Source organism: Epinephelus lanceolatus, chromosome 1, assembly GCF_041903045.1.
Source record: "Epinephelus lanceolatus isolate andai-2023 chromosome 1, ASM4190304v1, whole genome shotgun sequence".
Classification (NCBI taxonomy): domain Eukaryota; kingdom Metazoa; phylum Chordata; class Actinopteri; order Perciformes; family Serranidae; genus Epinephelus; species Epinephelus lanceolatus.
This window is the reverse complement of record NC_135734.1, coordinates 30,302,341-30,325,071: the sequence shown is the minus strand read 5'-3', so window position 1 is coordinate 30,325,071 and position 22,731 is coordinate 30,302,341. Positions and strand designations below refer to the sequence as shown.

General features: G+C 40.8%; 3 protein-coding genes across 6 annotated transcripts; 2 read left to right on the top strand and 1 right to left on the bottom strand.

Moving 5' to 3' along the window:
- Positions 1–338: 338 nt before the first annotated feature.
- Positions 339–2,873, top strand: cisha (cytokine inducible SH2-containing protein a). 3 transcript variants are annotated; one of them, XM_078169251.1, is made up of 4 exons: positions 339–576; positions 896–960; positions 1,567–1,730; positions 1,920–2,873. In XM_078169251.1, exons 2-4 carry the CDS (start codon positions 941–943, stop codon positions 2,414–2,416), a joined length of 681 nt encoding a protein of 226 aa, XP_078025377.1. In that variant the 5' UTR covers positions 339–576; positions 896–940; the 3' UTR covers positions 2,417–2,873. The 3 variants fall into 3 exon arrangements, with proteins under 3 accessions (XP_078025377.1, XP_033483632.1, XP_033483631.1); XM_033627741.2 differs by having other exon boundaries at positions 340–576; positions 859–960; XM_033627740.2 differs by lacking the exon at positions 339–576 and having other exon boundaries at positions 583–960.
- Positions 987–12,303, bottom strand: hemk1 (HemK methyltransferase family member 1). Of its 2 annotated transcripts, none has more exons than XM_078169244.1 (11): positions 12,031–12,303; positions 9,309–9,482; positions 9,103–9,194; positions 8,907–9,000; positions 7,693–7,830; positions 5,692–5,756; positions 5,499–5,548; positions 5,307–5,406; positions 4,253–4,348; positions 3,840–3,950; positions 987–3,613 (listed from the first exon to the last, which is right to left on the bottom strand). In XM_078169244.1, exons 1-11 carry the CDS (start codon positions 12,091–12,093, stop codon positions 3,550–3,552), a joined length of 1,047 nt encoding a protein of 348 aa, XP_078025370.1. In that variant the 5' UTR covers positions 12,094–12,303; the 3' UTR covers positions 987–3,549. The 2 variants fall into 2 exon arrangements, with proteins under 2 accessions (XP_078025370.1, XP_033483629.1); XM_033627738.2 differs by having other exon boundaries at positions 5,307–5,412; positions 12,031–12,301.
- A 279-nt stretch (positions 12,304–12,582) lies between these two features.
- On the top strand, positions 12,583–22,349 carry nprl2 (NPR2 like, GATOR1 complex subunit). The gene is made up of 11 exons (XM_033625791.2): positions 12,583–13,000; positions 14,614–14,705; positions 15,018–15,186; positions 15,288–15,396; positions 18,850–18,986; positions 19,142–19,239; positions 20,811–20,847; positions 21,418–21,511; positions 21,590–21,707; positions 21,827–21,969; positions 22,051–22,349. Exons 1-11 carry the CDS (start codon positions 12,920–12,922, stop codon positions 22,116–22,118), a joined length of 1,146 nt encoding a protein of 381 aa, XP_033481682.1. The 5' UTR covers positions 12,583–12,919; the 3' UTR covers positions 22,119–22,349.
- Positions 22,350–22,731: the final 382 nt, after the last annotated feature.

Sequence of the window (22,731 nt, the reverse complement as noted above, 5' to 3'; positions counted from 1 at the left end):
TGAGCTTACAGTAGACTTTACCCGTCTTTTAGTTTAGTGTCACAACAACTTGCTTTCTCGAGCGCAATTACTCCGACAGAAACCTCCGAGAAAACCTCTCGCCGTGTTTTTCCAACCAGGATCGAGGGAAATCTATATTACTGGAAACAGCCTGTGTGTGCATTCCTATTATCTTTAATGTCGAGGCGGTGAATTCCCAGAAAGAAGGCTCTGTCAGGGCCGCCCGGCGGGGCGGAGTCAAGCCCTGCAATTATTCCTGGAAAGCGGATAGGGAGAAGCTGCCGCGCGATTCCTGGGAGCGAGCGCCGGTTCAGCGAAGGCAGGACCCGGCGGGTGGAAACCTGGGGGGGGGGGGGTGAGTCTGAATACACGGACTGAAAAAATGACATGTTCTCCTGAGAATTAAGCGTTAAAAAGAAGAGTTTTACGCGCGAAACAACGCGTTTTAATACCGGAGTGGTTCGCTGGCTGAGGGCGCGAGGGACGCAGCGGCGGTTGGTGCGGAATGGGAGTTGGTGCGGCCGGCGTGACGTCAGAGCCGCCGGTGCTGTTCTCAGAATAGACTTCTAGGAAACGGTAAATTTTAAAAGCCAAGCCTTTACACTCTGTCCCTCACACATTTGGATCCCATTCTGGTGACAACACACTCCAAACCGCCGCGACGGAGATTTTTATGTTTTCAACTCATTGTTTCCATTTTATTCTTTTTCAAACTGTACGTTTTATAGGCTACACAGTGTTCTTATATAAAGTACAGGACCAGACCCTGACCGGGGACGCGCGGGGCTCTCTCACAGTCCTGTCCATATCTCACCGACGTTATTTTCTCCTAAATGTGTTTTTGTTTCTTAAACACAGGAGCTCAGTCTCTTTATGTTCTCGTTATTTTCTGAAGAAGAAAATTTGACCGGATCTTAAACCTGAGGACTCAAGATATAGCATGATTCTTTGTGTACCAGGGTGAGTTGATTTTCTTTGTTTCTGCGTTTTTCTCTTTTATTGTTTGTAATAAGAACACATAAAAAAACAATTCTGCCTGTAAAAGCAATTTATTCTAATGTAGCCTTAAGTCATAGCTATGTATAGTCTGTAAACAGGAGAGTTAATTATAAACGTTTTCAAAGGGTAAGGACTCTGTGTAACTCAGGTCTACCTCTTCCTAATAAAAAAAGGCTTGTTATAAAACCAAAAAATGCCTTTCATTAGATGCTTCACACTTCTAATAAAAGTAATTACACAGTTCTTTCATAATTTAACCATTATTTAACGAGGAAAGCCTAAGGTTAAAATGTTCTTTCCAAGAGTGCTCTGACCCAGATTGCCAGCTGTAACAGACAAAACACAAAATGTGCCACAAAGTCAAAATAAAAATGTGACTATAAAATCATAATTTTGTGGTTCTCAAGTTGAAACAGTACAGTGGTGTGACCAGAGGAAATGTCCTCCCTTTTAGCAGCAACCACTTAACTGCATATAATGATGTGGAATCCTGTGTTAACATGGAGGAGGGACGCCTGCAGTAAAAATGTTTGTGTTTTTAAACCGTATTTTCCGTCTTGTCTCCAGTCCCAGGACTCCTCTTCCCGCTGCTCCGTCCACTGAAGCCCCACGGGGCATGCGGACAGGAACTGTACCTCCCACCCCTTGCCTTCAAAGCACCCCTCCGCTATGGGACCCCACAAAGGACCTGCGGGCGATCGCCAGCAACTTCTGCTATCTAGAAAATTCAGGTACAGTATAATTGTGTCACATTTGCAGCCCTAAGTGAGATTCCTGAAAATCCACAAGCTGTTCCAGACACTGTTTGGCACATTTTGTCCTTTGTTAGTTATTACATCGTGAACTGTAAAATTAAGCAACACACTTGGGAGTGAAAAGTGAGTGTTCACAGTGACTAATATTTAAGAATCTGTGTGTAGGATGGTACTGGGGAGCTGTAACTGCAGCTCAGGCCCACGCTGCACTACAAGAGGCATCTGAAGGAGCTTTTCTGGTACGGGACAGCAGCCACCCTCTGTACATGCTGACCCTCTCGGTCAGGACTGCACGCGGCCCCACTAGTATACGCATCCAGTACAGTGGCGCCCAGTTTCTTCTTGACTCCAGCTCCCCGGCCCGTCCCAGCCTATCGTCCTTCCCCAACGTGCTCAGTCTGGTGCAACACTACATGGGACCAGAGAGGAAAGCGGAGGAGGGGAAGGTGGAGGAAGAGGCTCCTACCAAACCCTCTCAGCAGACAATTCAGGAGACATCTGTGGTATTAAAACTGAAGCGGGCCGTGTACAAGCCCCAAGGCCTCCCCTCTTTACAGCACCTTACACGCCTTGTTATAAACAGACACTCTGACTGCCCCAACCAGCTACCACTCCCGAGGCCTCTGCTGCGTTACATACAGGACTATCCTTTCAAGGTATGAGGGGTCCCTCAAGTCCATGTTGATGACTTCAAGGAAAGAAACTGTCAAACAGGTCTTCTGTGTGCCTGTAAATGACACCGCTGCTCCAGCAGTTGGAGGCCAGTCACGAAAATACTGGACACAGGGTCGTGTTTTTGCTGACAAAATATGTACAAATTCAGTTAATGCTGACGTGCCTGGTTTCTGACTATATTTGTCGTGGACTGGGTGATGAAGAGCCCCAGAAAAAGACGACTTGTGAGCAAACCTCAGTACTGTACTCACTTATGTCATGACGGATGTGGAAATGGTCCATATCTGTTATACCCTCATCTGTTCTGGATGTACATACTGTTCCTGAGAAGTACACTGATTCCATTGAGACATCTTTTATGCCATTTTATTTTTCTCAGTACAACATTTTTTCTACCTTTTACATGTGTACATTTTTCTATTAAAGTAACCAACTGGAGTCTAACTTGCCGTTCTTTTAGTCATTGTCTCTTAAAAATGCCAGTATTAGTCACGGGGTCAAGAGAAATACTGTCATCATCATCATCGTCATTATTATTAACCACCGCATGATGACTCGCTCTTGTGACACTTGTTTCGAAATATTTTCGGCTTCAAATCACCTTTGAAACACAAAGACTTTGTGGCCTTTGAGCTTTATTAAGTGTGTGTGTGGGACCCAGATTGTGTGAGGAAGTAAAGGCCACATTGTGTGTGTGTGTGTGTGTGTGTGTGTGTTTTTTGCCCAACAATGCGTACAGGCTGCATCTGAGTCAGCGAGTAGACGAGTGAAGGGGAGGACCGTTCATCAGCGGATTCACAGAACTACTGAATGCTTCCTGGGAGGAGGGTGAGATTCTGAGAGGGAGTGTTCTAAGAAAAGCCTCAGTAATTACCTTCAGCTTTGAGCCTGCTATTGTGCCATCTCGCACACTTTTTTTTTTTATTGTGGCACAGGATGTGATCACAAATGTTACCAGATTAAAAGTGCAACAGTGACATGAATATGATTTGAGCGTCTGCAAATTGTGAATGCTGAATGATCAGATGGGTGCGAGTGCGTGCTCGGTGGCTCAGTGGGGGTAGGGGAGCTGAGACTGTGGCGACCTGGACAAAAGCCAGCGTAATAGGATCTCAGTTTCTCAATCTAGATCCAGCTTGTGGTGCTTGTGTGACTCTTCTTTCTGAAGGATGCAGAATCGTGGCCTAGGAAACAAAAACAAATAACCTCTGAATTTGTATTTGAAATGCAAAAGAAGCAAATAGCAGGGGTGCATTAAGCTTAATTTGTAATTGAGTGAAGATTTTAGTACTTTAAATCAAATAGACAGTGATGGGACTAAAAGGTGGACACTTCAGCATGAAGTTACAGCAGGTTACATGATGCTTTAATGATGTTCAGGTGACAGACATAAAGGCTCTCTACACAGACCTGCCGCTGATGTCGTGCCGTGTCTCCACATAATGCATCTCTTCCACATTCACCTCCACCCACCGTCGAATGAGCGGGGGGTGTCTGGGATCCACCTCCAAGTAAACACGGCTGTTATTCACCAGGGAGAGGACACAAAATGGATTAAAGAATAATTATCTACTGGGCAGAATTGACAGACGCAACCTTGACATGAGGGAAGTGGCACATGTCTGGAACTGTATTTACTGGAAGTCTCTTAAAAAGCTTAACTCATTAAAGAGGCAACGCGATACGTGTGTTTTTCAGAACATGCTGTTCTTTCTTGACAAGCCGCCGTTAGGAATTAAACCCAGGTGGGTTAGTCTGTGTCTGTGTGTGTGTGTGTGTGTGTGTGTGTGTGTGCATGCTTGTGTCGGGCAGTGGTTCTTTACCCATGATTTGATAGAATCTGTGGAGCCAATGTCAAAATCTGTTTGATCACTTTTAGGCCATCTTCACCTCCATCTAAAGCAGCGTGGTCTTCAAACCTGGGTGCACAGTAATCCATAAATCACTTACATACATCCATTTAATGCGCAAGTTTCTAATAATACTAATACTAATAAATACTACTACTAATAATAATTATAATTCTAAGGACACTAAATGCACAGATGCAAATTAATTTTATAACTCACTTTATGCATTTTCAAAGGTTTGACATGGTTACTCGGTTTCTCCGAAACAAACATCAAATTTCACAACTACATACAATATTATTTTTGGTCAAGAATTGTAAAATTATCAGCATGACTTTATGTCAACCCCTGTTAAGCATTTATGAACACTCAATTAAATGGTTTATAGCACACTGTAGGCCTAAAGCCAATATTATGTGTTCAGTCAAAACTTAGAAAAGACCAGAATCTGACTTGTCATGTTTTAGCATAAAAAAATTCTTTATGTCATAAAAATGAATAATTAAAGAGAAAACAGCACGTTAAATTTTGTCTAACAGCAAAACACAGCCAGAAACCACACCACTCAGCTACACTGCTAAAGCTAAAGAGGCAAACCAAGCTAAAGCTTGCTAGCAAGATAGCCATGGCTAAACTTGGCTAAAGCTAAATTTGGATAGATATTTTATAGTGTTTATTAATATCCCATATGAATGCTTGATGACTTAGCTACAGTACTGTAATCAAATATACTGAGCTATCTTCAATCTTCCCGGGAATGTGTATAAACTTTTTTTTTTTACAGCACACTATAAGGATCTATTCATGCATGTAATCATTATTAAATTAAACTGTGCTGTCAATCCTTTATTAAATGAAGAAGTTATGACGACTTCATAGGAAGAGTTGTAAATGCTGACAGCTCCATAAATAATACAGTTAAGCTGCATTATAGTTTATTATAATGTGTTACACAACCATTTATTATGTGTTTATACTGCTTATAGATGCTAACTATGGGGAGGTAAAATAAAAAATAAACAGTCACCTCAGTATTTCAGGTTCCAGCGTCGTCATATCCTCTGAGAACAGGTATGGAGGGTTACTCACCAAAGCTGAGACGTGGCTACAGAGGCTCAATACAGCGTCTGCATCTGACAAAACACAAATTAATACTTTTTTAAAACTGGCAATATGTTTATTTTTTTTTTAATATCTGCAATGCAGTGCTGTCACATACCTTTCATCACATCTATATGATAAATCTGTAATCTGTCCTGAAGCCCCAACCTGCAGAGAAAACCCTTCATCAGACTTTATGCATCACTCTGTATGCCCTGATTCGAAAAACATTCATTGTCAGTCTCTAACCACAATCAGTGTAAACTAATGGGACATTTACAACTTGCGCACATGTTATATGGTACAATTACCTCAGCGCATTCTCTCTTGTTAAATCCACCGCATCCTGGCTTTGATCCACGGCGCTGGCTTTGAGCTAGTCAGACAGAAACAAACAATTAAACTGCTGTTAACTGTGTGCATACAACTACCTCGGGGAAAATCATCTATTTGTCTGCATAAAAATTTAAGACATTTTTACAACTTTACGATCTGTTAACAGTTGGAGAAAGAAAAACAAATAGACAAAGCTAACTTCATGCTTTATGATGTGAAAACAATGACGCATTCTACTACAAAGCTCCTTTACTCAGCCATGTGTATTCTACAGCTGTCACTAGTGTTTTTTTGTCATTAACAGATAACCTACTGATTTTGATGCATTGTTTAGAGTTTAAAATGTCAAAATTCAGACATGGCTATTGACTGTTCCAAAAACAAAAGTACTACATTTGTCAGTCTGACCAGCATAAGACAAGGAAACTGTTGTTCTGTTAGCATTTATGAAACTGACACAAGCCAGTGTTTAGTATGTTACTCATCACAATTGTACTAAATACATTCTCCCTCAACCTACTGACCATTTAACTGACTCCTCATTTCAGCATCTACAAAACAAGACTATGAATCTACAGCCAGGCTAATGTTAAAGGGGAACTCCACAAATTTTACACATCAATGTCTGTTTGCAGGTCTTGGGGAGTGCTGCTGCATTTGTAACAACACTGCATAAAGCCTCTTGTGGCTTCAGAGGGAGCTGCGCAAAGTCTGATAAATGTGACGTTAGTTGTGGCTGAGGACTACAAGTTGGAAAATGACAAAATATCTGGGTTGGTGCAGTTACAAACAAGTGAGGTACTCAGACCTCTGCAGCCCTCGCCTTATCTCTGCTTGAGACTCACCATCCTTGATTTCAAAATCCAATATGGCTGATCCGCCCACTAACAGCAGTAAAAGCTTAACTATTATACAGTTTATTAGCACTGCTGTCTTATTTGTGTCTCATTAAAACAGTCATACACACAGCACTGTCTAACTTCTGTTTGTGGACATGTTGCTATGGTGATTGTATGTGAACATTACATTGTAATTTGTTATCAACTGGTTTTGCTAACAATGGCTAACCTGGCTAGAACTGGGATTGCTAACAACATCTCGGTTTTCCGACTTCTACTGTAACCTGGTCAATTCTGGAGTGACGTCATTCCTGGCTCTGAAGTCCAAGGTAAATGAAACTCAACATACAACACCCAAATCACCAACTTAACTGTTGGTGTTCATGGTGCATTGTGGGTAATGTAGGCAGCAGGTTTGAACAAGAAAGAACAATGCATGGAAATAAAAAAAAATGACATTTAGAAAAAATGTTATAGAAGTGCAGTGGAATACTCTTTTAATGCCAGCATTGCAAATACCCACAATGACATTTTTAAAATGCTTATCACAAGCACATCATATTTACCATGCTGAACATCTTGGATAGGTGTGTTAGCATGCTAACATTTGCTAATTATGGCTAGATGCAAAGAACAGCTGGTGATGATGGGGATGTCATTAGTTTTGTAGGTATTTGAGGCCAAATGAAATGTCAGCGGATCACCAAAGTTATTTTAATGAATCCAGAGGAGAACATGATTGTCTGTTCCAAACTTCACAGCAATCCATCCAATAGTTGTTAAAATATATATAATTCAAAACCACCGTTCATGGTGTTACCAAACAAAAAGTCAGAGATACCAAACTCATCATGAGACCATGATAGTCTGTAAAAAAAAAATGGTGCCTATTGCATCTATCAACCTTGAGATATTTGACCCAATAAGTGAAAACTTAAAATACAGAAAAAGTCATGAGATTGCTTAAGTTTGGAGGCTTTATCCTCGGAGGCCATGAATGTCTGTACCAAATTTCATGATAATCCATCAAAAAGTTGTTGAGATATTTCAGCCTGAATCACAGTGGTGAACTGATAGGCCGACACTGACATTACTAGAGGCTCAAAATCTATTTCCAACAATAAACACAAACCTCACCTGAGGCAGACTCTTCAGCAGACTCAGAGAAATGGCACCGGAGCCACATCCCACTTCCAAGCATGTGTGCTGGGCACCTGCACCCATTCCAGTCCTGGGCTCTGTCTCCAGATCAGCAAGCACGAGTTCAACTAACTCCTGCACCAACACACACAAATGTTATGTCTGATTGATCTTTGGGGATTTTATTGTACATTGTACGTACAGTCAGGTCCATAATTATTTGGACAATGATACAGTTGTCATCATTTTGGCTCTGTACACCACCACAATGGGTTTTAAATGAAACAATGAATACCTGCTTAAAGTGCAGACTCTCAGCTTTCATTTAAGGCTTTTTTTCAAAAATGTAGTATGAACCGTGTAGGAATGACAACCATTTCTTCACACAGTCCCCCAACTTTAAGGGCTCATGATCCAACGCACACCACCTCATCAGTGAAGCATGGTGGAGGTACTGTTATGTCATGGCCATGTATGGCTGCCAGTGGAACTGGTTCTCTTGTGTTTATTGATGATGTGACTGCTGACAAGAGCAGCAGGATGAAAGCTGAAGTGTTTGGGGCTACATCATCTGCTCAGATTCAACCAAATGCTTCAAAACTCATTGGACGATGCTTCACAGTGCAGTTGGACATTGACCTGAAGCATATTGCAAAAGCAACCAAAGACATTTTTAAGGCAAAGAAGTAGAATGTTCTGCAATGGTCAAGTCATATCATCTGACCTGAATCCAATTGAGCATGCGTTTCTCTTGCTGAAGCCAAAACTGAGGGCAAAACACCCAAAACACAAGCAGGAAGTGCAGACGGCTGCAGTAAAGGGCTGGCAGAGCATCACCAGGGAAGAAGCCCAGCATCTGATGATGCCTATGCGTCCAACACTTCAGACAGTCATTGACTGTAAAGGATTTGCAAACAAGTATTAAAACTGACTGTTTAATTGATGATTATGTTAGTTTGTCCAAATACTTATGAGCCCTTAAAGTTGGGGGACTGTGTGAAGAAATGCTTGTAATTCCTACACGGTTCATACTACATTTTTGAAAAAAGCCTTAAATGAAAGCTGAGAGTCTGCACTTTAAGCAGGTATTCATTGTTTCATTTAAAACCCATTGTGGTGGTGTACAGAGCCAAAATGATGACAACTGTATCATTGTCCAAATAATTATGGACCTGACTGTATATGTGTGGCCTGTTTTTCTTCTCTTAAACCTCAGTTTCAGGTCTCGGTATGAACACAGGAGGTCTCATCTTCAGTGTCAGATCTCTGAAGTCCCACTCCTCAATCACATACTGCACAGGCATCCTGCACCCCACACACACACACACACACACACACACACACTCATGAGTATTCTCAGTAAAAAACATCTGGGTATTCACACAGAGGTGTCTGTAAACCTTCTACCTGGATAAGCGTCTAGAGCAGAGCTTCCACACCTGCTCTGTTTTTTCTTGGCTGAGAAACTCTGTTAACTTCCCCTGCTCGAGACTTTCTATCTGGATACAGAAACACCATAAAGAAGATGAACATGACATGCTATTAGATAAGAATGCAGCTATTCAGCAAATGCGTCAGAAAATGAAGAATGAGCTAAGAGAATTCCCTCTTACAGTTTTAGCCCCGAGCAGATGAGCAATGATGTATTGACTGGAGTGGTCCGGCTCCGTCACACCTCTCTCTTCAAAGTGTCTCCTCCATAAGTCCACTGCCTGGAGTGCTGTGATCCTGCCTGCAGGTAAGGCCGGAGCGCTGCATGTACGCACTGCATGGGGGCCCCAAATTCCCTAAAAGATTAAAAAGAGTTTCTAGTAACATTCCAACATGCATTTCACACTTGCTGGTTTATCCATGTGACTCCCCCTTAGGGTAATCCCCACTGCCACGCAAGTGACGCTGAGTCGAATTTGAAAATTTCAGATTGAACCTCGGACACCACTGATTGACGTATATCCAAGACACGTCTTTCCCGCAATTCACCAGCTTTCAGCTTCCTCTGCTCAGTGGAGGATCAAGTAATCTGTACTCTGAGTTATGTGAGATTAGATATACCTACACAAGTTGATACAATGTATAGTGGATTTCTGTAAGTGACAGGAAAACAAAGATAATATGTTTGAGTGAGCATACCAAATATCTGTGGCTGAGTGCTTCCTGTCATTACAAACAATATCTGCCACAACTCAAGCCAGCTCCTACCTTTCACGTTTCCATCACCTGACCTTCCCCGCCCACATACTCACCCTCTTTCCATTTCCCTAATCAGCCCAGCAGGATATGTAATGGCCCATCTCCACTCCTTCCCTGCCAGACTGTCTAGTTTTTTTTTTTACTTGATACCTTCCCCAAAGCCCAAAGATTATTATATGTTTTTTACAAAGTTCAACGTGCCACAATTCAAATCAGGTAATTTCCATTCATTTTCTGAATCAAGTAATGCAATTCCCCAGATTTACTTTGTTTGAGCCAATCTGACAGCACCAAGTCAAGTCGCTGGAGAGAACCATGAAGAACTAATGTTACACTGCTAAGTGACAGTTGGAAAAAATTATATAAAAGATAATTTCATTCACATACAGAGACTACGTGGTGGTCAACATAAAATTAATTGCAGTATGTAAAATATGTGGGTTAAAAATTACAGATGGAGATGCAACAACTTCCAACAAACTTGTTTTAACAAATAAATACATATTTTAAAAAGCATTAGAAATTTAATTTATTATTACTCTGTTGGTAAAATGGTATTACATTTGGTGAAGAGTGATTTATGACATGTTTAGGACTTGAAACTCAAAGTTTAAACTTAAGACTTGACTTGGGAGTTGTCAGTGTTGACTTGAGATATGGCTCAGGATGTGGCCGCCTTGACTTGGGACCTGAGTGCAAAGATTTTACACTTACTTGAGACTAACAAAACAATGGCTTGGTTTCACCTGCAGTAGTTTGCATCCATCCTCACTTTCTAGCCTTTGTGTCTGCCTGCCTGACCATTTGCCAGATTGATGATGCTACGTTCAAGTCTTACCTGTTTCAACTGAGTACCTTGTTTGGACCATTGCCTGTTTTTGGAACTCGATGAAGAGAAGTTTCTTTGCAAGTCTTTGTCTACTTTTTGCTTCAAGTCGTTTGTATTTCTGAGCCACTACAATACCTCCAGTTTTGAGAGTTAGTGAACTAAATAATCCATTTTGAGATATATCATTGGGGTCCATAAACTTCAGGTGGACATTTGTAATTAGTTAATAAAGTGGGATTTACAGATTAATCAATAACGAAGTGTTAGTTGAAGCCCTACAGATGTAATTTTGGAGACACAGGGAGTCTTGACCCTCCTAATATTAGAAAAGGGGGACGATTAATGGCTGCCATACTTATTTCAAACATATTAGTTAAATATCATGATCACTCATCAGTGTAGTGCAATATCCTTTTCTCAGTCATGTGCAATACTACTTCTGATTGTTATATCATATTCAATATAACATTGATTATCAGGAACAGTCTGTTTTTTTCACCATTTTAGTTCATTTTTAGTAACTCTTGTACTTATCGTACTCTTTTTGTTACTCTGTTAGGCGCTGGTTCTTGCTTTTGCTCATTGAAAACATAATTCTAATACTCTATTTTTCTAAAATTGGGCCCAGTGAGTGACCCTGACCCAGGGAACCCGACAACTGGTTGTCTGGTTGGTGCTGGTTTTGAACATTAAATTGTGGTTACTGTACTTTGTGTTTCTGTAATTTGAAGCATTCTCTGACACAAGACTTTCCTTCGGGGTAAATTAAGTTGAATTGAACTGAACTGAATTCTACAGTTCACCAACTGAGTTATTGTGCTCATTAAAATGTTCAAACAGGGATTGATTCTAATACTACCTCACTGCATTGTGGATAAATAAACATCTATCCAGCTCTTATACGCACCCGTCAGCCCTTTACAGTTTTATCTTGGTGATGAAGTCAGGGATTGACAGCTCAATCTGTCAGTGTGATTATTTACCCAGATTTGATGAAGACTGCGTCTTTCCGAAGTTGAAATTAAATCTTTTAAATCCACTCAAATGTAGGCTAAGTGAACATCAATCATTAGGCTCAATAAAGATATAAACAAAGCAGTCTAGTTGTTAGTGGGGATCGTTATTTTTCATTTATCATTAATCAGCCAAGATATTGGGGGACATTTACTTTCATACTTTTCCCTACTTTATGTCTGGTGTAAAGTTAAAACTTGGTAAGGGGGTTATTTTCCAACAGCCTGCTTTACTCCACCGTGCTAAAGACAGATAGTATTCCAAGAGTACAACAACAAAAATCAATTTGACATGTTAATTACCTTTGGTCCAACACTCCTGCACCCAAAGCATCTGTAGCCTGCACTCAGAGATCTTCTCCACATTATTACTCTACACAAACACCTCCTTTACATCATAACTCTCTACGTTTTACAGGAACATATAGTTTGTGTATTCGCTGCATCCTTAAGGCATACTGTTGTCCTACATGTAAACCTAAATGGACATTAAACCACGTTTCTCTGGCCTGATGGCACGCTTCAAAACATTGTTGATAGTATTTCCTGTTATGCGGTGCACCTGCGCAGTACTGACCCCGGTGAACAGTGGTACCTTCAAGGACTGTCGAAAATATGAAACTTTTAACATGAAACACGCGAAATACCAAGCAAAATACAGTAATTAGCACGAAACTGGAGGATTTTATCACAGTTTTCACGTTGTATTAGCCGAGACAATGTAAATCACATGAATGGCTAATTGTTTTAAAAATAACACACATCCTCCGCGGTCTACGTAGAACTTACGAGAATATACGACGTCAGTTACGAGCGTTACAAATGTACGAGCGGCTCCTGAAGACATCAGTATTGTTGTTCCCCAGCCTGGTGAGCATGAATGTGTCGAGCATTGCAAAGTTGTTGGATAGTTTGCTGATAGTTTGACAGGCATTTTTGTCAAAGTACAGCGGTAACACATTTGTTTGGACGTTGTCCAGACGTTAGAGCTGCTAAGTGTATTTCACAGGAGGCTGCTAGCTTGTTTTTTAACGTTTAAACGTGATGCTAGCAGCTAGCTTGTGATGCTAAATAACAGTTGAGACAAGCCAGGGCAGACACACACACACACACTGACACAGGAGTCTGTCTGATACAGACACTGAATATTTAGTTAGATATCTGGGGTAAGATTGTCCTGATAACAAAGTCTATGATGGGCATGACCTCTCGAATAGAGTGTATATTTTTCAGTGAGTTTCATCCCACCCTGGGTCCAAAGATAACATATCAGGTAAGTGTGTACCTTTAATAAGGGTAGTAGTTAATTAGAATGACCACAGCTACCTCATTAATTACCAAACACTAGACCAACATGACATATATATCCTTATTGTGGTAGCTAAATTGTGGTAATCATATAACCTGGTATCAGAAACATAGAAAGTAAATTAATGTATTAAATTCTGTTTCTCATTATCTCAAGTATGAGAACACTTCATTCAAAACAGTATCAGAAGTTGCCATAAATCTTTGTGAATGCTTCCAGACTTACAGATTGTTCTAGGACAGTCTGTGCATCCTGAAAGGCAGGCGTGCCCAAACATTTTTGAAAGGGGGGCCAGCTGCTTCTCACATTATATAGATATTTTCAAAAAAAATGCATTTGAGACAAACACAACTGCTTCATCTCTCAGTGTAGTGAAAACGTATTTAACTTTAATCCACTCCTTAAAGCAGTGGCCCTCGCTGTTCTTTGCTGTGGCCATGTCTGCTACTGGGTAACAGCATATTTGCTTGTTCACAGTCTGTTTATGGAAACGCATTAGCTCTACCTTCTTGCAAAGTGATCTTGCTAGATTAACTAGTATTGTGCGGTCAGCCACATACAGTATATTTTGAAAGAGAAGGGCCACGGTTGTGCTTCTGGCCAGACTTTGGACATGTCACTTAAAGCTGTTGTGTGTAGGATTTAATGGTATCTAGTGAAGAGTTTGCAGAACTGAAACTTTGCTCAAGTACAAAGCAACTATGGTGACTAACCCAACAATGCAAATGGCCCTATCTAGAGCCAGTGTTATGTTTCACCTTCTGGGCTACTGTAGAACAACATGGCAGAATCTTTGGAAGGAGATCCGCTCCATATGTAGATATAAATCAGGCCCCCAGGAAGTGCACAGTGATTTGAAGCCAATTTTAGTGGCCAAACAGTGTTATTACATCATGTGATACGCTGTGGCTTAATAAGTATTTTTACCATTGACTTACATGGCAGAAGAGATGTCTGTAAATCTGTGGATACATTGTCTTGAGCGTTACAACCCCCAGAAAATGACTCATTTCACTGTCAGTGTTTGATTTGTTTTGTCTGATAACATTTGGAAAGTCAAGAACAGCCTCGTTTAAATCATTTTATCCCCATTCAAGTTAGTGGAGTGCTAAATGGCACGTAGTGGGCTAGGCCAGTGTCTGTAAAATGGCTGCTCTGTGCGCCACACGGTGCAGAAGCAGTGCTGATCATCTGGGTCATTTTAAACACTGGAGTTTACATTTTATTTGCTTCTCCAGCACTGTATCCAGTTCTCTCTATACATCCATGATATAAACGGCTTATTCTAAGGTAACAAAAGCAGAACGATTCTTATTTCCAGGTGATTATAACTAATGAAACCATAGCTATGAACATTAGATACCATCTCTGCTAATAGATGCCCCTAAATCCTACAAACTGGAACTTTGATGTAATTAAAGTTAGAATAATTTATCTTTATTAATGGTAAGCAGGTGTTTTATCCCTCTACATATTCTTGTGGTTTTGACCTTGGAAGTGAAAAGTATGTAACCTTCCCAGTGTATCTTATAGGATGTTTTTCACCACACAGTGTTCCCTGTGTCCTCTCCTGACAGGTCCCGGAGGAATACATTTCTCGGGAGCTCTTTGACACAGTTCAAGTTTATATTATCACCAAGCCAGAACTGCAAAACAAACTGATAACAGTGTATGTAATCTAATGCTTCCTCTCCTCGCCATAAGTCAGTCTTTTTGTCCTCCATTTATATCTGTGTTTGTCTTTATGTTGCTTCTTCTCAGTATCAAACTACTATAAGAGTCAGAATTCAGTTTAATGCCAAGTTGGTTTACAAGGAATTTGCTTTGGTTAATTGGTGCGTAACATAAGGATGAAAGCAAGTGTTGCAAAAATCAAGAAACATAAATAAATAATAGGAGAAAATTATAATAAAAATTTGAAAAAATGCTATAAAATTATGTACAATACATCTGAATTAATACACTCTTTATTTATTTTTAGCACTGCCATGGGCAAAAAGTTGATTGGCTGTCCTGTGTGCATTGAGCATAAAAAGTACAGCAGAAACGCCCTTCTGTTTAACCTTGGCCTTGTTTGTGACGCACAAACCAACACGTGTGCCCTTGAGCCGATTGTCAAGAAGCTGTCAGGGTACCTCACAACTCTGGAGGTAGTGAGTGATGTGTTTTTCCATCTGCACTTTGATGACGGCATAGTTCTTGGTAATTAGACTTCTCAGAGATGATCTTGAATGTTTTTGTCTCGTTGCAGCTGGAGAGTGGCTTCATATCCAATGAGGAGAGCAAGCAGAAACTCTTACCCATCATGTCGACCTTGTTAGAGGAACTTAATGCCACGGGAGCCTGCTCCTTACCCATAGGTATTATTTTATATTGTCTCTTATACTGTCTCTTTAAAGAGGAACTACGTCCATTTATTTTTCAATTCATACATGTTATTCCTGTGGTCTGACACTGCCCAAAAATATTAGTAAACATGAACAACTCTCTCTTAAATCCAAAACCTAGAGTGCTAAATCATACTCCCATTCATTGTCTACGGATCAGCTCCAGACTTTATACTTTATGACGTCACAAATTTGGGACTAAGGCTATGTACACATTACAAACAAATGTGGCTAAAATATGGTTTATTTGTTCTCATGTGACACAGATCTGATTTTTTCAGAGTAGTGTGGACACAGAGGTCTGATATTTTCCAATCAGATCTGTGAGCAGTGTGACCACTGTGAGAATAGTCATGTCAAATTTTGTGGAAACCTTCTGATTCATCACCAGGCTAGGGTTGCAGTGATAAACCGTGAAACTGTAAACCAAGGTATAAAAAAATGATGATCATACAGTGTACATTTGCTTGTCTATGGTATCAGGGGGAAAAAATACAGCCGGATGGAGAACCTTACCTGCGTGTGCTCATCTCCTTTGCTCCTCCACTGCCTGTCAGACTTCTTAGACAAACTTCCATTAAAAAATGGTTTCAAACTTAAATTATAACAAAATGTTTGTTCCACCAAAATAACTCTTATGTTTTCAATCCTAAGGGTCATTGTAACTGATAATAATGTTTGTGCAAAACCATATATCATGATCTGTGATATTTTTGGAGGGGGTTATTGTATTTTAAAAGTCCCATACCATTGCACCTCTAAATCAGACCTTGTTGTTGACATTGTACTGTATCAAAGCAGTACAATGTAACTACAGCAGGCTGCTGTAGCTGTACTGCTACTGCAGTAGGTTACCCCAGCCGCCAGCCAATAAAAGTCCGACTGCAAGAATCTTTCTGATGAGATAACCTTGCTAGACTCCTGTTGTGACAGCCTCGTCATGAGGTGCTGACAGACATATTAGAATGTAGCCTTGGACATCCTAAAGTTCTAGAGGAACTGTTTCTTTGAAAAATGATCCACATCACTGGGCCACCACATCATCCACACCCACACGTCTCTTTCCACAGAACTATCAGCAATAGCTGCAAATAGAACTACAGCTATGGCTTTCATTTCTTTGTCTCCTCGCCCTCAACCGCAACATACAGTACAGGCCAAAAGTTTGGACACACCTTCTCATTCAATGCGTTTTCTTTATTTTCATGACTATTTACATTGTAGATTCTCACTGAAGGCATCAAAACTATGAATGAACACATGTGGAGTTATGTACTTAACAAAAAAAGGTGAAATAACTGAAAACATGTTTTATATTCTAGTTTCTTCAAAAGAGCCACCCTTTGCTCTGATTACTGCTTTGCACACTCTTGGCATTCTCTCCATGAGCTTCAAGAGGTAGTCACCTGAAATGGTTTTCCAACAGTCTTGAAGGAGTTCCCAGAGGTGTTTAGCACTTGTTGGCCCCTTTGCCTTCACTCTGCGGTCCAGCTCACCCCAAACCATCTCGATTGGGTTCAGGTCCGGTGACTGTGGAGGCCAGGTCATCTGCCGCAGCACTCCATCACTCTCCTTCTTGGTCAAATAGCCCTTACACAGCCTGGAGGTGTGTTTGGGGTCATTGTCCTGTTGAAAAATAAATGATCGTCCAACTAAACGCAAACCGGATGGGATGGTAGGTCACTGCAGGATGCTGTGGTAGCCATGCTGGTTCAGTGTGCCTTCAATTTTGAATAAATCCCCAACTGTGTCACCAGCAAAACACCCCCACACCATCACACCTCCTCCTCCATGCTTCACAGTGGGAACCAGGCATGTGGAATCCATCCGTTCACCTTTTCTGCGTCTCACAAAGACACGGCGGTTGGAACCAAAGATCTCAAATTTGGACTCATCAGACCAAAGCACAGATTTCCACTGGTCTAATGTCCATTCCTTGTGTTTCTTGGCCCAAACAAATCTCTTCTGCTTGTTGCCTCTCCTTAGCAGTGGTTTCCTAGCAGCTATTTGACCATGAAGGCCTGATTCGCGCAGTCTCCTCTTAACAGTTGTTCTAGAGATGGGTCTGCTGCTAGAACTCTGTGTGGCATTCATCTGGTCTCTGATCTGAGCTGCTGTTAACTTGCCATTTCTGAGGCTGGTGACTCGGATGAACTTATCCTCAGAAGCAGAGGTGACTCTTGGTCTTCCTTTCCTGGGTTGGTCCTCATGTGTGCCAGTTTCGTTGTAGCGCTTGATGGTTTTTGCGACTCCACTTGGGGACACATTTAAAGTTTTTGCAATTTTCCAGACTGACTGACCTTCATTTCTTAAAGTAATGATGGCCACTCGTTTTTCTTTAGTTAGCTGATTGGTTCTTGCCATAATATGAATTTTAACAGTTGTCCAATAGGGCTGTCGGCTGTGTATTAACCTGACTTCTGCACAACACAACTGATGGTCCCAACCCCATTGATAAAGCAAGAAATTCCACTAATTAACCCTGATAAGGCACACCTGTGAAGTGGAAACCATTTCAGGTGACTACCTCTTGAAGCTCATCGAGAGAATGCCAAGAGTGTGCAAAGCAGTAATCAGAGCAAAGGGTGGCTATTTTGAAGAAACTAGAATATAAAACATGTTTTCAGTTATTTAACCTTTTTTCGTTAAGTACATAACTCCACGTGTTCATTCATAGTTTTGATGCCTTCAGTGAGAATCTACAATGTAAATAGTCATGAAAATAAAGAAAACGCATTGAATGAGAAGGTGTGTCCAAACTTTTGGCCTGTACTGTATAATATATAATATGACAAATTGTCATCTGACCTCTGCAACAAACAACTTGGGAGATTGGCGCTTGCACTGCAATGTCATAATCCTGTAATGTGAACATAGACTAACTTCTTTGGTTTCTGGCTTTGAGAGAGAGTAGCTCATGTTCACAAATATTGAACGACGTTTCCTAGGCCATGAACATAACATTAAAATTCTTAACTTAGGTGGTGTTCCCCTTTGTTATACATGCAAAGGTGGTGGTGAATTGCAGAGAGTGTGTGTATGTGTGTGTGTGTTACAGGAAACAGCCTTGATTAAGTGAGTGACTGTAAAGTGTGTTCATAAAGTGTTAGTAGAAAACATTTTCTTGAGCTGCTCATTTTGCTCTGACTAGTTTTAGAGATTATTTTGCCACAGCACCAAAAGTGACATGATAATTTTGTGTTCATTAACCACTACTTTTATTTCTTTTTGACCTTGTTTTTAATGTGTTTTGGGAAAAAGCATAGTAGTGATTTTCTTACTGTGATTTACCCTTTTAGGAAAAGTATTGAACATTAAAGTTTATGATTTGGTATTTTTAAAACCACATTTTGGTGTGATGGCAACAATTACTTGTGAGAATTTTTAAAATCTAGTGTGTTTTATCTGCTCTGTGTCTGTTTTTAGACGGATCCAACACCATCCACTTAAAGTTGATCCATCTGCGAAAGGATCCTCCTATCGTTCAAGAGTACGATGTGCCTGTCTTCACCCAGTGCAAAGACCACTTCATCAAATCTCAGTGGGATCTCACCACACAACAGGTAGGCCTTGTGGCTGATATCAAGCGACGCTGTGATAAGATATGTGCCCAAATTCTAAGAAGAGGAGAAGGATTAGTGATCAAAGGCCTAAGGCCTGTTAGGTCATGGAGTTTAGTACAAGCTGATAATGCTCTATTGTATGTTGTTTACTGCAGATCCTGCCCTACATTGATGGGTTCAGACACATCCAGAAAATCTCAGCTGAAGCGGATGTTGAGCTGAATCTTGTTCGCATTGCGGTACAGAATCTCCTGTAAGTATATTTCCGCGAAAAAAGGCTGACACACACCAGTAGCAGCTGATGTGCATCAGAACACCCTTATCCATTGTATTCTATGTAAAGTAAGCCCGAGGGTCGATCCACGCAACACATCATGACAAGCCACTATCCTATTCATCAGCGCTGGCTGTCAGCGGCAATTATCTCATTTGCTATCTTTGATTTATGCTCTGTGTAGCTACGCTGGTCCAGTGGAATAATGGTCACACATCTTACATATGTCTTTTGAAGTTGTAATATGTATGTCTTTATCTTTTGTCAGCTGACACCGTGAAAACTGACACTGTGAAAACCACAAGAAAATAGAAGACAGAAGGAGTTTCATATATACGTCTCGCAGTCTGTCAGTAAAACCTCTGAAGCTGGCGTCTGCTCATGAACAGGCTCAAACACGTTAGCACAACAGGAATGTGATGATATCAAATAAATTTACTGAAAATTATTCACAATTTCCCTGTAAAGACACATCAACAAACATCATACACAGTGATAAAACAAATGAAAGACAATTACCCTGAGCGCCTTTTAAGCCCTTTTTACACACAACCACATGATGGTGGCGTCATTCCGCTCCAGTGTGATTATATGCAGCTTTATAGAATCGAAAGAGGCGCAATGGGCATTACATGTAACACAACAGCATCAGCTTCTATTGTGACAAAGAACATTCGTGTCAGCAGCGCTTTCTAAACAACAACAATGGCATTAATGTGTCCGTAACAATCATTTACTGTCACTGTTCTATGGCAGCCGATCTCGTCCTCCTTGGGGGGTAAGGAGCTCTCGAATCTCATCAGCTGTCTTGATTAGCCTTTTTAGTCATCCAGTTAGTAAGTCCACCCTTCCAACAATCACCAAATCTGCTTTGGTTGAAATGAGCCTTTACAGAGTACACTGCTTATCCCTTCCGTCTCCCTCATCCACTGAGCAGCAGCTCTCACTCGTCGTTTGGAGGGTGCTACAGTAACGTCACATCATGTTTCAACAAACATTTAATCAATGGCAACAAAAGAAGAAAGGAAATGGCAGTAACAAAATATTTTTAAAGTCACAGATTGCTTGTTTGGAAACTTAACGTTACTACTCCATTTCTTGTTTAGTTGCAAGTTGGGTTGTTTATACAGAAGTTGGCCCGCTGCAATGGTTGCAATGGCAATGGCACACATAAAAATGGCCGCCGCTCTGACCATCCTGCTACACTGACTTGAATGGACATGTCCGTTTCCCTCTCATTTTATTTCTATGATTAAACCTTTCATAAAGAGTACTTAATTTCTAAGAACCTCATTTTAAAGGTGGTAATATTAAACACATATTTTTAAAACCAATGTTACCCTTTTAACTTCTCACTTATTACATTTTTAAACATTTTTAATGACCGTAGGGACTCAATTACTCGTGAAGTTCTGGCAGAAACATATGTAATAAACATCTTGATAACAAAAGTCTCTGAGACATTTAAACAGCCTGAATGTGTGCGTTGCAGACGTTCATTTTCGAAAGAAACCAAGAAAAGATACTGAAATTCCTCTTTTCCTTCACAGGTATTACGGTGTCGTGACCTTGGTGTCAATATTTCAGGTATGGTGGTACTATTTATGATTTTAGGGCCATTGTGATTTAAAAAAAAATCTAATTATGAGAAGAAGAGTCATTATTTGACGTAAATGTGGATTACACAGTGTAATGGCTATAGAATAATGACACCATATGCATTTAGATTGGTTCCCTATGAGCCTCGCTTTCTCAGTGCAGTTCTGTCTGTCAGCGGGTATGATCCCCCGGGAAAGTGAAGACTCAATTTACAGTAAAAAGGAAGTGCGTCAACCACTGCACAACCAAACAGGAAGAGCAGAGCAGTTTTGTTTTCCACAGTAGCTGTCAGTAGCTTTCCTCAGTCACCAAAGAGTATCAGTGTAAGTTCTTTGCAGTTACAGTAGCAGGAATGGCGGACTGAAGTTACCGTGGAAACGATGGTAGTTGCTAGGCTCTGAGGGAAACTGAAAATGATGTGGTTGTATTTGCGACAGCCGCGCTGACAATAAAACTGCTTGGAAACTATGACTGTTTATTGCTGACAGTGGCCTAGTTCTCAGTCATAACTGTTTGAGGTTTGTTTAGTTTGGTGATCGTCTTTTTACCTCCCTCCAGTACTCCAATGTGTACTGCACCACCCCCAAAGTCCAGAGCCTCATAGACGACAAGTCCATCCAGGAGGAATGCCTCAACTACGTCACTAAGCAGGGTAAATAAGAGCCATGACTGCTGAACTCAAGTGTTATTTTCCTGACTTTGTGACGATCATTGTGTCATTGTGTGTCAGGCCAGAAGCGTGCCAGTCTGAGGGATGTGTTCCAGCTGTACTGTGGTCTGAGTCCAGGGACCACAGTCCGAGACCTTTGTTCTCGCTACTCGCAGCAGCTTCAAAGGGTAGATGAGAGGTCAGTATCATTCACCTTATCAGTTCCTGGAAAGACTTTGTGACTCTCAGGTCAGGTTGGTCAGATCAGAGTGACATTTATTTACATGCCTGCGTCATGTCATGTGTTTCACCTTCCAGGAGGCTGATCCAGTTTGGACTGATGAAGTCTCTAATTCGACGGCTGCAGAAATACCCTGTGAAGGTGATCCGTGACGAGAGGAGCAGGCTGCCTCGACTCTACACCGGTTGCCATAGTTATGATGAGATCTGCTGCAAGACAGGCAGGTTTTAAAGCTCCCTCTGTTTGTTCAGTATAAGTAATGGTAGAAAACATGTCGGCTTACGGTGTCTTTATTTTACAGGGATCAGTTACCAGGAGCTGGACGAACGTTTGGAAAATGACCCCAACATCGTGGTGTGCTGGAAGTGACATGAACTGACAACAGACTGAAAGATACAGAGATGCCTCAACCAAAGATGCCTTCAGTGACAGGAGGAGTTTTCATAGTGAAAGTGAAGTAGTGTTTTGTAATTTTTATGTTAGTGGTTTTTTTTAAACATCTCATCAAGAAGTAGCACATTTCTGTTTAGGTCAGTGAGGAAGGAGATATTTATTAATATTGTACAAAGTTTGTGATTAATAAAAGAGATTATACCACAATGTGACAGTGTGTTGTAAAGTGCATAAAATGATGAGGGGAAAAAACATCTAGAATTTAACATTTGATGCCACATTTTAAAAATGAGCCTGAGACTGAAGCACTGGAACAAGTGGATATAGAAGATCTCATGTTGTCAGACTGGACAAAATTACTCATCTTACTTTGAAACTACAATAAGAAACATTCATTCATTCATTTTCCATGCTCACTTATCCTGTTAGGGGTTGTGGGAGAGCTGGGGTCTATCCCAACTGACATTGGGAGAGAGGCAGGGCGCACCCTGGACAGGTGACATAGAGACAGACAACCATTCACACTCACATTCACACCTACAGCCAATTTAGAGTCACCAATCAACCTAACCTGCATGTCTTTGGACTG